Raw genomic sequence first — 15,392 nt, 5'->3', positions numbered from 1 at the left:
CGGCACAGTGGTTAAGAATCCACCTGCCAATGCAGGAGACACAGGTTCGAGCCCTGGTCCAGGAAGATCCCACATGCCGCAGAGCAACTAAGCCCATTCGCCACAACTACTGAGCCTGCACTCTAGAGCCTGTGAGCCACAACTACTGAGCCCACACACCACAACTACTGAAGCCCATGTGCCTAGAGCCTGTGCTCCACAGCAAGAGAAGCCACCGCAATGAGAAGCCCGCGCACTGCAACGAAGAGAAGCCCCCGCTCATCGCAACTAGAGAGAGCCCACACGCAGCAACAAAGACCCAACGCAGCCAAAAATAAATAAATTAATTAAAAAAAAAGAAATACCTTACTTTATATTTCTGACCTCTTTAAAAAAAAGCTTTACAGGTTTATGACTTTCAAGGTAATATAAAAAGTTTCAATAATAAAACATAATCCATCCAAAAGAAGCCAAGAAAGAGATGAAGAAAGAGGCAGCCACTCCTGATTGGTAGGTGGCAGGTTTAAGAAGCAAGAGAACTTACATACGAGGCTTGTCTTGGGTGGCCACAAGACAGGTAGATCTCCACGCCTGCCCGCCAGAAACTTAAAGAGTTTATATAGAGGCCTTAATGGGGTTCAGTCAGGTATACAGTCCATATGGTCTCAACCACACATTACTCTCTCAAGGCTGCATCCTTGAAGTGGCTCCTAGCATAGGGATGGTGGGCAGGACGTACCTTCCAGCAGTATGCCTTCCATATGGGCATCTCCAGGAGGAGACATGTATTCAATTCCCTTGTAGCATACAGCACATTTAATTGCAAGTCTTTGTTGATTTGCCTGTCTCCCCTTGTAGTCTGTGAACTCCTTCATGGTAGGGACTATATATTTTTTATATTCGCTTTCTCTCCTTCAACAAAATGCCCGGCACACAGAAGGTGCTCAGTAAATATTCGGATGAATCAGGCATGAATAAAGGATGAATAATCAGAATGAATAAAGGCACTCCTTCAGTGCAAGAATGGACCTATTTCTTCTGGACCCAAGCACATGAGAGTAATCCTTTAATGTGGGTCTTTTCTGTGGAGTTGATGGATCGATTGATTGATTCATTCAACATGTATAGAGTGCCTGGTAGGTTTCAAGCGATGAGTCCATATAAAACAAGCATCCTCTGTACCTTTGAGAAAATGATTCTTTCAGTACAGAAAGCAGTGTTATTATATTTTGGTTAGTCATTCCTACAGATGAATGCTGAGTGATTAAAGAGCGGTTAAAGCTGAAGGCTTACACACCAGCGTGACATCGGACTTCCACGTCCCAGACCTGCTCCTCAGGATGGCCCTCCCCTTGTTTCATTTCCGCATAAGGAGGCGTATGCCTTTACTGGGCCTGCCTAAGGTGGCCAAGAGCAAAAGCTGCTGCAGACCAGAGCATGGCCGGGGCATATACAGGTGCACATATCAGGTGAGGTAAGCATGATGCAGAAAAGACATGTTTGGGGATCAGAGCGTCTTTCTCATCCTCCTTCTTCCCCAAAGGCCCTAACTCACACAAGCCTAATGCTGCTCACACGTAAGGAAGTCGTGTTCCCTTTTATCTCCACGCGTCCCAAAGCCTGCTCGCTGCAACAACGTGAAGCTCATTTACTTTAGGTTATCAGTGACTAATAATGAGAGCTTCCTCTCCTCGTTCTAAGAAAGCAAGTTCCTCTTTATTTCTTCCCTGTCGAAAACCTGCTTTCAGAAGAGAATCTGAAATTTCTCTACTATAAAAGCTTAAAAATTATTAGTTCAGTGATACCTTCTAGTGGGTCTTCCTATCTAAACAGTATACCCGATTGATGCCTGGGATTATGTTCTAGGAAATATATAAAAAGGCAGGTAGCCTAACTGAAGCTCCTGAAATTATTCCCCAAAGGTGGTTATTTTCGTTATCTGCCAGGGTGGACAACAGCAAGGGAGGAGGAGAAAAGGTCAGGGAGGAAAAGAGATCAGGGTCAAGGGTGCAGGTAGAGCTTAGCTAGTAGAACGTCTGGGGTGAGTGGTCAGTTAAGGAGAATGAAGCTGGGCAGGCAGTGCTCAGGGCAAGAAATTACATTGAGGAATGTGTGACAGGAGCTGGAGTTACATAACTATTTTGGTGCAGGCTGCAAAAAAAGGAAAAGGCAAAGGACCATGTCCTGGTTTGTCTCTTCTGCACGAGAACATCTTTGATTTTTAAGCTTTCCACGCTCCCTTATAGGAAGATGAGGTGAAGAGGTAGGGGGGAGCTGCCAGAGGTAAGAGAAGAGGCTGGAGGGACTCAGAAATTCTTCTCACCCTCGCGCCCCCCTCGCCGCCCTCCCCCAAGGAAGGCCGACGGAGTGACTCTAGGCGGGCGCTGGGAGGAGCCTCTGGAGCATCCTCCCAGCAGCCGCCTCTGAGCACCCTGGGAAAATCCTTCCTCCCTCGGACATGGCGCCCACCTGCCCGGCGGCAGCAGCCGGCTCTGGCGCCGCGGTTCGCGGGTGCGGGCAGAAGAGCAGTTGGAGCTTCGGTCTTGGGGCGGAAGGAGCTGGAGGGGGCGGCGGCGGCGACGGCGGCGGCGGCGGCGTCCGTGACGCCGCGCGAGGGCCCGCGTGTTAAAGCTGAGAGCGTCCGGGCGGCGGACGGCTGGCAGCGGGCCGCGCGGCGCGCGCCGGCCCCGGGGCGCAGACATGGCGTCCCGGGTGCTGCTGCTGCTTCGGCAGGGCGTGTGGGCCGCGCTCACCGGGGGCTGGTACCACGACCCGGACCAGAGCAAGTTCACTAACAGCTGCCACCTCTACCTGTGGCTGTTCTTGCTGCTGCTGCCCCTGGCCCTGCACCTGGTGAGTGGCGGCGTTCAAGCCCTGGGGAAACCTCCGAGTCGGCCTCGGGATGGAAAGGATTGGCAGTGATTCCCTAAGAGGCGGTATGGGGAAGGTCTTCAGGAATTTGGGACAGAGAAAGTAAAGGGAAAGGAGAAGGGGCTCTCCGGCAGGAAAAAGAAGTAGGAAGGACTTTGGGGGCTCTGGGACTCATTAAGAATTGATGCCAGCTGTTCCGATGAGTCAGACTCTGCGTGTTGCTGTGGAAGGTTGAACCTGTTTTGTCTGTGAACAGTCCCAGGCCTCTCAGCTGGGTACCTTGTGGTAATGTTTGGTAGAAGCTGCTGTGCATGATAGCCATAAGGCAAAAGTGAAATGTTAAAAGCAAACCTGTTTCCGTTGTTGATCTTTTACCCCCTTTCCTCCTTTCTTTCTTTCTTTTTATTTTTTGCGGTACGCGGGCCTCTCACAGCTGTGGCCCCTCCCGCTGCGGAGCACAGGCTCCGGACGCGCAGGCTCAGCGGCCATGGCTCACGGGCCCAGCCGCTCCGCGGCATGTGGGACCTTCCCGAACCGGGGCACGAACCCGCGTCCCCTGCATCAGCAGGCGGACTCCCAACCACTTCGCCACCAGGGAAGCCCCCCCCCCTTTCCTCCTTTCTTGTTTTGCTTTGGGAAGGCAGGTTCTATGATTAGTTGCTCAATTTGCAATTTCCACATCACTGTGTAAAGAAATCTGTAGAAAAATGTAATGATGGATAAATCTAATGTAATTTATTTGACCCTTTAGGGAGGTTACACAGTTGAGTGCTTGCTGAGTAACTACACAGATGACCTTCTTAGGTAAACAAACCTTATTGAAACAATGTTTAACCTTATTTGAAAAGCTCTACAAGCAGGGTGTTCCATGTCATATTAAATGTTAAGAATCTAATTTTGATATGTCTGTTGAAGGTCTTTATTCCTAAAACATCATTTGATCATGTTCTCCACAGCAAAAATCTTCAGTGAGTTTGCATAGCTGACAAGAGTCCCAGTTTGACATTAGAAGTTGTCTGGGATTTGGCTTCCATTCATTGTTTTTCTGGTGGTTTAGTCACAGGATCAGAATTCTGGCTCTGAAGTCAGGCTGCCTACGTGAAATTTTGGGTTCACCTCTTACCAGTTCTCTGACCTTGGGCAAGTTACTTTTACCTTATCTGATTTTTTAAATTTTCTTACCTGTGAAATGAGAAAAACACTAGGACCAGCTGTGAAGTGTTGTTTTAGGGATTAAATAAGCACCTAAAGCTATCCATCTTTCTGGCTTGACCTGGGATTGGACTCAGACCTGGTGTAAATTTCCGTTTTGCTACTTATGAGCTGGTTGACCTGATAGTTGACCTATCTAAATCTTCGTTTTGTCATCCTTAAAATAGATGTGATAATGACCGCTTCATGGGAAAAATAAGTAAATTCCATGTAAAAAGCACTTCATACAGCGGCTAATCCATGGAGACCCTTTAATAAATGGTTTCTTTTTAATAAATGTAAGTTTCCTCTTCTGTGACCTTGTTCATCCTGTTTCCTTAGCCTATAGGGCCCAGTTGTTGTCTCTTTGTCTAGAGGGGCAGCGCAGCAGAGAGACACAAGCTTGGGTTCAGTCCTGGTTCTTCTGCTTACTGGTTGTGTGAGCTCAAGCAAGCTTGAGATTTCTGGCGTGTAAAGCAGGGCTAAGAGTACCTGCCTTATAGGGTGCCTAGGAGGATTGAATGAATGAATGAATAGAGAACTGAATGAATTAATGAACAGTTGATTGAATGAATGCATGAAAGTACTTCTCAGTACTGACTTTATTTTTTCCCCATCATTCACTTGCCAAAATCGAAAGCCCACTGGAAAGACCATCTCTGTCTAGGCTTCCCTGATCCCACTTATCTAGAATTAATCCCTCTTCTCTCTTGCCCTGATACCATTCTGTATTTCATGTCAGTACTGTGGCACATTTTGAATTCTGTACTTCGTTGTTGGAACATGTATTTACCTCTGCTCCTGGGTCGTGAGCTTTTTTGATTTTTTGAGGACATGGTTTTTGATTTTGTTGATTCATCTTGGCCTTCCTTGTTGTACCTAGCAAAGTGCCCTGCATTTGCCTCGCAATGATCTCACACATAATAAACTGGTAGAAATAAAATCAACCTGCCTCTCTTTCTCTTCCAACCAGCATTAGGTTGTCTACCTCACAACATATTTTGAGTATTTCCCGATAATGATCTAATCCCACTCCTTAGCAACAACCTGAGTAACATTTAATGTATATCCCTGCAGATGTGTTTTTATGAGTACGGGCTCATTTTTACATAACTCCTTTTAAGATCGGATGTAGGCATATGCTCGGAACCCTTAATTTCTGCCTAATTATGATTCACTGAGTCGCTTGATTTCTACTTTATATTTGTAAATAGGAAATTGTCCTTAGTTAAGGTCCTCTTTAATGATATTTCAAAATAATTTTTGGCTAAATCTCAAGAGTTTAGAAAGCAAAAAGCTGACACCTTAAATACTTTAATTCTTACATCAAACCAGTTATACTAAAATTTCTATATTTTTATGCCAGTGTGCTTTTAACGATTACAGTCATTTTATGTGAGTGCATTTATCACACGGCTGCTTTTTAATATATAGCCTATCTTATTGGAAAAAATGCAGGTAGTCCTTTTCTTGCTCTGGTCTTCTGGTCTCTGAAAATAACTTTAGAAATAAAAGACCCTTCTTCCCCAATGCAGAGTTGTGTTTTGATGCCTAAATATATTTTTCTGCACTTCAGTGCTGCCTGTGATTTTTAACATCTTTCTCAGTTTGTTCCACTTATGAGAACTTGGTCCAGAAAGATCCCTGGCTGCTTGCTGAAGCTCTGTTATTTAAGGGGCCCTGAACTTTTCTGGGTTTTGCACAATTCGATTAAACATGTTTAGTCAAGACAGTTCCACTGCAGGGAGAATCCACCCTTTTACTTAATGGGGACCTTGAAATGTAAATTAAAATTTTATTATTAATTACTGAGGCAAACTGATCTCTAAGCCCCAGCATTTACTCAGGTCTGTTTGGAAAATAAGTTATTTATTAGCATTTATAAGCTATGTATTTTTGAGAAATGCTCAAAAGTACGTACCTAAAAACATTAGGTCTATTTAGATAATTTGGAAAGAGTTTTACTTTGTTTTATTATCAGCCTACTTAAAAAAAATTTTATTTATTTACTTGGTTGCGCTGGGTCTTAGTTGCAGCAGGCGGGCTGCTTAGTTGTGGCAGGCGGGCTCCTTAGTTGTGGCTCACTGGCTTCATAGTTGTGGCATGTGAACTCTTAGTTGCAGCATGCATGTGGGATCTAGTTCCCGGACCAGGGATCGAACCTGGGCCCCCTGCATTGGGAGCGCAGAGTCTTAACCACTGTGCCACCAGGGGGGAAGTCCTATATCAGCCTACTTTTAATTTGGACCAACTGAAAGATGCGTTTGTCATTAGAGATGTTTAACCTTTCATTTATTACACATGTTCATGTACTTATTATTTTGAGATAACCAACAGAGATTCATGTAGAGCTTTAGGACAGGCATGATTCTGACCCTTAAGAAGTTCTGACAGCACCAGGCTAGTGCCAAAAGACGTCCCTGCTCTACTACCTATCAATTGTGTGATCTTGTGCAAGTCTCTTCACTTCTCCGGGCCTCAGTTTTCTCATCTGGAAAATGGGGATAGCGAGTTTCGCTTTATAGATTTAAGCAGCTGAGATCCAGAGGGAGTGGGTTACTTGCTCAAGGCCATCTAAGTAAGAGTAGTGATATTCAGAATTTTAGCTGAGGTCCTGTCGTCTCCAAGCCTGTGGCCTTGTCAGAGCACTAAGCTGCTGACCTGCTGTGCACGAGGGCATCTGAACTCCCTGAAACAGTGACCCCTCATCAAGGGAAGTTCTGATCATACTGGTGGTAGTAAGGTCAACCTGAGTAGTGGTAAAAATGAGGTGGAGCCTTCACATTCTTCAAGACCCCGTGTGGGGCAACGTTATCTATGATTTTCACACAGAAAACCTGTCCTTTATTTTATGGCTGTAGCTTTTTGCTTCCTCTGATTTTCTTGTCTGTTAGCCAGACTTGCTGTGTTTCCAGTTCTGCTTTTTAATTTAGCCTTGGAGACTTTTTTGATAAGAACCACATCACTTCTAATTGCTATAATAATAATAAAATGGGATTATCTGTCATGGGGCCGCGTAGCACCAGATACACAGTGGGTGCTCTGCACGCACTAGCTGTCATTGTCACACCTAGTCGGTGACTTTATCACGGTCTGTGGCCACTCACCATTTGGGTACGTAACTATTTTTCTTTAGGTCTTGTACGTCTTTGGCCACCCCTTTTTTCACTCCTGCTTCTAACATAGAAGATGAGTTTATGTGAATTATGGAAAGGTGGTCTGTCCAAAAAGACACCCTTTCCTGGCTCAGGACCTGGGGACTAGAGTTCAGCCACCATTTGACCCTGTCAGCTGGAGGCCCGTGTGCAGGATGCAACCTGCACAACCTGACACAGCAGGCCTGGCTGGTCCGTTTGATTGTTGTTACTTTGTTGGACTGCTTGGTACATTGCGGGTCCCCAAAGCGTATCTCTCACCCTGGGCAATCCTAGCATTCATATTCAGCTTCTTCCTAAGCCAGGCTTTTTCTGCTGCTGAATCACGTGGTCTATACTTTGTCTCCTTTGATTCCTAGAAGCTTATTGTCTGGTCCTTCTACTTGTGGGGACCTTAGTTATTCTCACATTGAGATGCACGATGCTCCCCACTTTCCCATAATCCACTTGAATGTCTGAATTTCCTTCCTCCTTCCCTCATCTGTCTGACACAGAGTGGGTTCGCAATGCAAGGGCTGCAGCTTAGGGATGCTTGAAGGCATTCTTCCCCGGGCCGTGGGCTTCCAGACTCGGGCTGAATGCCATCCCATGCGGTTGTCTTAAATTTTTCCTGCTGCAGTTGGTTGTTTGGACTGTGTGTACGAAGGGCTTGGCTCCGTGGGGACTTTGCTTTCCTGGCGGAGGCACTTGTACCAGGGATGTCCCCCTCCCTAGGGCATCCTAGGGCAGTCGTCTTCAGTCTTCTCAATATGGCCTTTCTTGAGTGATGTCGCCACCTTCCTGCAAAATTCCTTCTGCCTCTCCTCATCTTCTGCCATTTAGACACATGGTTGTCTGCCAGCCAGTTGTGTTTTGTGTCTGTGACAAAAGAACGGGTACCTGCCTTGTTCGAGGATGTCGGCCTCCCCAGCGCTCTCCAAAAAGAGTACCCTGTCCCCCTTTCCTTTCCGTTCTAGTATTGCAAGTTCATGACTCATTTTCTGGTGGTTAAATTTATGTCTCTGACCTCACTGGCTCTTCCCTTAATTTCTCCCAGTGAGTGACTAGTTGTATTTTGATGCGGCTGTCCTTAGATATACTGTTATTTTTCCAATCGTAATGTCTAATGCTTTATTTAATAGGCTTGGTGTGATTTATGTATTTACTTAAATTTTTTTAAAAAATGGAAATATAGTTGTTTCATGTTTTGGCTGTTGTGAACAGTGCTGCTGTGAACATAGGGGTGCATGTGTCTTGTTGAATTACCGTTTTGTCTGGGTATATTCCCAGGAGTGGGATTGCTGGATGGTGGGATTTATTTTATATGGAAGGTGATACTTATCAGGTGATTATTGTTTTCTGATTTTAAGCATTTGGCCTCTCAGATGATTCCTTTTACAAGTCACCCAACTTTATTCCCATTTTATTTACTCTAAATCTCTTTTCTATGTCCCATGAAAGTAAAAACTGGACTAGCTCTTAATGGTATTCCGATTTTTTCCTTTTCTTCTGATGGATTTTCCCCTTTAACATCATCATCATCATTATTATTATTATTATTACAGGTAATAATAACAGCCAACACTCACTGAGCACAGATAGACTGGCACTGTTAAAAGTGCTTGGCATAGGGGCTTCCCTGGTGGCGCAGTGGTTGAGAGCCTGCCTGCCGATGCAGGGGACACAGGTTCGTGCCCTGGTCCGGGAAGATCCCACATGCCGCGGAGCGGCTGGGCCCTTGAGCCATGGCCGCTGAGCCTGTGCGTCCGTAGCCTGTGCTCCACAACGGGAGGGGCCACAACAGTGAGAGGCCCACATACCGCAAAAAAAAAAAAAAAAAGAGCTTATCATGAACTAAAACATATCTTTCTCACAGTAACCCAGAGAGGCACTGTCATGATTCCCATTTTACAGTTGATGAAACTGGCATGGAGAGGTTGGGTAAGAAGCTGCAGGATCCATGGCTAGTCGTGACCTAACCAGAATTAGAGGCCAGGCAGTTGGAGCTGGTACCCCCTTGGCCATTCCATAGTGAATACAGGTAATTTCACAACAGGACCATCTATTTTTTGCACATGGGCTTGAGGAGATCCAGAAACTGAACAGGTGCAAAGAAGTATGTAGGAAAAGTTAACTTTCCTCTCACACTTGTCTCTAGTACCTCATTCAAGAGGCAACCACCACACACAGTCTCTTGTGTGTTCTTCCAGTGACATTTTATACACATGTGAATGGAAGTGTGATGTGGGGCTGCTAGGTTTAATCCCAAAGCAGCCTTCTTTTGTCATCCGCTGTCCCATTCAATTTGCTCTGTAGAGGAGTGCTTTCTCTACTCTTAGATAAAAACGTGCAAGCCCCAGGACTTCAGGTCACAGGTAATACAAAGTCTTCTAAGTTGCTTTAAGTAACAAAGCACAGACTTGCTGGGGATTTCAGAATGTCTGTTTCCATATGGTGATCCAAGCAGGAAGGGGTATGAGGATGGCAAGGTCTTTTTTCACTCTTTTCCCTCACACACTGGCTAATGTTCTGATGCCTTTGGCATAGAAGAACAGGAAGGTGCTCTGTTGACAGGCATGGTGGTAAGCTGGCTCCCGGCCCTTGAAGCGTGACTCACGGTCCCAGCTGACTCCCTCTGGAGAGGTGCTTCCGCGTGTCCTGCAGAGACCCTGTTCTCTTTTCCAGGGCTCTCCCACCCACAGTTTCTTGGAGGAGGGCTGCTGCCTCTTTATCCCGCCTGGTTGCTTATTCTTTTCATAGTTCCTTGGCAGGTGGTGGTCCACCCCAGCTTTCCTCTGCTCCAGCGAACTCCTGGGTCCATGCAAACACTCACATATCCTGTCCCCGAACAGACTCTGGGAGAGCAGGTCAACCCCAACATAGCAACTTCTCCTTCAACCCTCCATCCGAGCAGCTAGCCAGCCAGTCTCTCATCTTTTAGCTCTTCTGGGAAGAACCAGACATCAGACTCCCTGCCCAAATTGTCGGGGACCCATAGTAAGTCTTTGAGTGACCCCACTGACGCCTTCCTCTCGACTATGGGGGAGAGAGACACTGGGCTCACTGAACGCCATGGTCCCCTCCAACAGTTTTCACAGGTCCTCTCATTCTGGACTCTATTACATCCTCGCTTTTGGTGAGGGATTTTAGGGTCATTGCACTCATTGTCGTAACCCGTGTAGAAGTTTCTGGATGTGGTTTGTCCCGGAAGTCGCACTGAAATCTAATATCTATCCCACACGGGCTCTTTGGTCAACACTTTCGGTTGACTATTTTGTTGTATACGTATGCAACCACGTATCTGTACGTATCCTTGTTTTTTCCACTTTACCTTTTCTACTTTTTCTTGGAGAGCATTACATAAAGGTCTTCTTCATTATTTATTTATTTTTTTAAAAATTTTATTTATATATTTATTTTTGGCTGTGTTGGGTCTTCGTTTCTGTGCGAGGGCTTTCTCTAGTTGCGGCGAGCGGGGGCCACTCTTCATCGCGGTGCGCGGGCCTCTCTTGTTGCGGAGCACAGGCTCCAGACGCGCAGGCTCAGTCGTTGTGGCACACGGGCCTAGTTGCTCCGCGGCATGTGGGATCTTCCCAGACCAGGGCTCGAACCCGTGTCCCCTGCATTGGCAGGCAGATGCTCAACCACTGCGCCACCAGGGAAGCCCCTTCTTCATTATTTTTGAGGTCAGCATGGTATTCCACTGTGTGAGTAAAGGGTGATTTATTTGACCCGTCCCCTTGAAGAATATTTACGTTTTTCAGATGAGTTTAAACCTAATGCTAATATTTGGCTATTTGAATTGTTTCATTCAGTATTTGAACACTTACATATCAGTCAGGATATGCTGATTTGTGCTGATATAACAAATAGCCTCAAAATCTCCTTGGTTTTACCAAGTTTATTTTTTTTGTATTCATATTATGTGTCCAACACGGTTAGAGGGGAAGGGGAGCATGGTTAGCAGGGGATCCTGCTCCTCACAGGCATGTAGGTATCTAGGCTGATAGAACCCCCAGTTTGGGTAGTTAGGGGCTCTGCTCCCCACCATCCTCACCCCATTACCCTGACCATTGCCAGTCACCACGGTGGATGGAGAGAGAGGGTGAAGAGCATGGACTAGCTCTTGAAGCTCCCACCTGGAAACGGCAGATACCTCTTGCACTCAGACATCTTTGTTAGGGCAAGTTGCATGGTCACATCTACCCAAGGGGAGGGGAAAGTACAGTCCTACTGTGTGTCCAGGGAAGAACTGGACCTATTCGTTGGACAACACTTATGTCTACAACAACAGACTGAGTGCCAGGTGTTTGGCTGGATGTTGGGAAAACAACAGGCAAAAGATAGATTGGTATCTCTCCTTATTAAGTTAACAGGTAAAGGTAAACAGGCATGAATAACACAATGATTACTGTTATTACAAGGGAAGTACAAGGTGCTATACAGTAAAGACCTTATCCTGGCTTTGGTGTTTAGGAAGGCTTAACAAAGGAAATAACTTCTAATCTGGAACCTGATGAATGATTAGTAGCTTGTCAAGCAAAGATGGTGGACCAAGAGAAGGAGTTTGAGTTTCAGTCTCAGTATGGTAAGACACATTGATGAATTATTTTTTGGTCAAGTTTGAAGTAGGATATTATTTTTTATACCCCCCTTTTTTTTTTTTTTTTTTTGCAGTATGCGGGCCTCTCATTGTTGTGGCCTTTCCCGTTGCGGAGCACAGGCTCCGGACGCGCAGGCTCAGCGGCCATGGCTCACGGGCCCAGCCGCTCTGCGGCATGTGGGATCTTCCCGGACCAGGGCACGAACCTGTGTCCCCTGCATCGGCAGGCGGACTCTCAACCACCGCGCCACCAGGGAAGCCCCCTAATTTTTATTTTTCAAAAATTTCTAGTCTACAGAGAAGTTGCAAATATAACACAATGAATACCATATACCCTTCACTTCGATTCACCAGTTCTTAATGTTTTGCCACATTTGCCACATCACTGTCTTATATATTTATACATTTAAAATTTTGCTGAATCATTTGAGAATAAATTGCAAACATCAAGACACTTTCCCCCTAGAAGCTTCATCATGCGTCTCTTAAGAAGAAGGACATTCTCCCACATAATCATCACACTCAAAAAATGAATGTTGATGTAATGCTATTGTCTAATACATAGTTCTCATGTAGATTTCCCCAGTTATGCTAATGATGTCCAGTGTAGCTGAGCTTTTTGTTTTGTTTTTCTGGATCTAAGATTCAATCGAGGATCATGCATTGCTTTTAGTTGTCAAGTCTCTGAATTGTCCTTTATTCTAGAACACGTTCTTCAAGTTTTATTTTTTTCTTTTGTGGCAATAAAAGTTGTTTTGCAGAAATGTCCCACAATTTGAATTTTTAATTGTATCCTTGAGATTAGGTGTCTGATTATGCATTTTTTGGCATGAATACTACCTAAGTGATGTGTCCTTGTCCTGTATCACATCAGAGGCACCCAATGTCATTGCCCCTTTGGTAGTGCCAATAAGTTTGGTCATTGGTCAAGATGGTGCTGACCAGATTTCTCTGTTGTAAAGGTACCTAATTTCCTCTTGTATTTAACAAATAATCTGGGAGGAGAAACCTGGAGACTGTACATGTTATTGTATTCCCCCCAAATTTTTACTCATGGTTGTACCAAAAATTGATGATGCTTACCTAAAATAATTACCAAAATGATGGCTGAAAAATGGTGATTTTCTATTTATTCATAGGTATTCTTCTGTGAAGAAAAGCTATCCTTTTCCCCCGCCTTGTAGTTTTATTGTGTTTGTTAGTGTGGTCTCACAGATTCTTTTTTTTTTTTTTATTCAATGGATATTATTCATTCCTATCATCATTCTTTTTTTTTAATTTAAATATTTAATTTATCTCCAAACCAGATTTTTTAAAATAGAAGTATAGCTGATTTCAAATTTTATTTTAGTTTCAGGTGTACAGCGTAGTGATTCAGTATTTTTACAGATTATATTCCATTAAAAGTTACTACAAAATAATGGCTGTAATTCCCTATGCCGTACAATATATCCTTGTTACTTATGTATTTTACACATAGTTGTTTGTATCTCTTAATCCCCTACCCTTAACTTGCTCCTTCCCTTCCCTCTCCCCACTGGTAGCCACTAGTTTGTTCTCTATGTCTGTGAGTTTGTTTCTGCTTTGCTTTATACATTCATTTGTTTTATTTTTCAGATTCCACATAAAATGATATACAGTATTTGTCTTTCTTTGTCTGACTTATTTCACTAAGCATAGTACACTCTAGGTCCATCTACCTTATTGCAAATGGCAGAATTTCATTTTTTTATGGCTAATATTCCATTATACACACACACACACACACACACACACACACACACACACACACACACACCACATCTTCTTTATTCATTTATCTGTCGATGGACATTTAGATTGCTTCCATATCTTGGCTGTTCTAAACAGTGCTGACATGAACATTAGACTGCATATATCTTTTCGAGTTGTTTTTTTTCAGATATATACCCAGGAATTGAATTGCTGGATCATATGGTAGTCCTATTTTTAGTTTTTTGAGGAACCTCCATACTGTTTCCCATAGTGGATGCATGAATTTACATTTTCACCAACAGTGTACAATAGTTCCCTTTTTGTCCACATCCTCTCCAGCATTTGTTATTTGTGGACTTTTTGATGATGGTCATTCTGACAGGTGTGAGGTGATAATCTCTTTATGGTTTTAATTTGTGTTTTTCTAATAAGTAGCAATGACGAGCATCTTTTCATGTGCCTGTTGGCCATCTGTATATCTTCTTTGGAAAAGTGTCTATTTAGGTCTTCTGCCCATTTTTTGATTGGATTGTTTGTTTGTTTTTTGATATTGAATTGTATGAGCTGTTTGTATATTTTGGATATTAACCCCTTGTCGGTCACATTGTTTGCAAAAATTTTCTCCCATCCTGTAGGTTGTCTTTTTGTTTTGACAGTGGTTTCTTTTGCTGTGCAAAAGCCTTTAAGTTTAATTTGGTCCCATTTGTTTATTTTTGCTTTTATTTCTTTTGGCTTAGGAGACAGACCCCCAAAATATTGCCACTATTTATGTCAAAGAGTTGTCTGCATATGTTTTCTTCCAGGAATTTTATGGTTTCAGGTCTTACACTTAGGTTTTTAATCCACTTGGAGTTTTTTGTTTGTTTGTTTTTGTTTTGTTATTTTTTGGCTGCACCTTGTGGCTTGTGGGATCTCAGTTCCCCTGCCAGGGATTGAACTGGGCCACATCAGTGAAAGCCTGGCATCCTAACCACTAGCCCACCAGGGAACTCCCCATTTGGGGTTTATTTTCACATATGGTGTGAGGAAATGTTCTAATCTCACTCTTAGAACATTTAGCTGTCCAGTTTTCTCAGCAGAAGAGACTGTCTTTTCTCCATTGTGTATTCTTTCCTGTTTTGTCATAGTTCAAGTGTGTAGGTTTACTTCTGGGCTCTCTATTCTGTTCCATTGATCTATGTGTCTGTTTTTGTGCCAGTACCATGCTGTTTTGATTACTGCAGTTTTGTAGTATAGTCTAAAGTCAGGGAGTGTGATACCTCCAGCTTTGCTCTTTTTTCTCAAGATTGCTTTGGCAATTTGGGGTTTTCATGGTTCCATATGAATTTTAGGATTATCTGTTCTAGTTCTGTGAAAAATGTCATGGGTATTTTGATAGGAATTGCATGAAATCTGTTGATTGCTTTGGGTAGTATGGACATTTTCATAATATGAATTCTTCCAACCCAAGAACACAGACTATCTTTCCATTTCTTTTTATCATTTTCAGATTCCTTCATCAATATTTTATAGTTTCCAGGGTCTAGGTCTTTCACCTCCTTGGTTAAGTTTATTCTTAGATATTTTATTCTTTTTGATGTGATTGTAAAGGGGATTGTTTCCTTAATTTCTCTTTGTGATAGTTCATTATTAGTGTATAGAAAAGCAACAGATTTCTGTACATTCATCTTGTATCCTGCAACTCTCCCCAGTCTTTTTGATATTAAGTTTACCCAAAATTTGGCAAGTGGTACCTTTTTCCAGCAGTTTTTGAGTCCTTTGGATATGTCCTCATCAGCTTTTGAGCACTTTCTTGCTTTCTAGCCCAACAAGTTAGTCCACACCTTAGCTTATACATTTTCTGCTCCAGCCCTGGAAAAACCAGTCATTACTCTAAGGAG

General features: G+C 43.7%; 1 protein-coding gene across 1 annotated transcript in view; it reads left to right on the top strand.

Annotated features, from left to right (window-relative positions):
• Nucleotides 1-2,485: 2,485 nt before the first annotated feature.
• Nucleotides 2,486-15,392, top strand: part of PCNX2 (pecanex 2) — a 275,141-nt gene continuing 262,234 nt past the window's right edge. Inside the window, exon 1 of the mRNA XM_060125912.1 lies at nt 2,486-2,832. Coding sequence (XP_059981895.1) covers nt 2,680-2,832 — 153 coding nt within the window. The 5' untranslated portion in view covers nt 2,486-2,679. The remainder of the gene's footprint in view (nt 2,833-15,392) is intronic.

This window comes from Lagenorhynchus albirostris, chromosome 16 (assembly GCF_949774975.1).
Source record: "Lagenorhynchus albirostris chromosome 16, mLagAlb1.1, whole genome shotgun sequence".
Classification (NCBI taxonomy): Eukaryota; Metazoa; Chordata; class Mammalia; order Artiodactyla; family Delphinidae; genus Lagenorhynchus; species Lagenorhynchus albirostris.
Note: the sequence above shows the minus strand (reverse complement) of the source record. Positions and strands in the feature narration are given on the sequence as shown.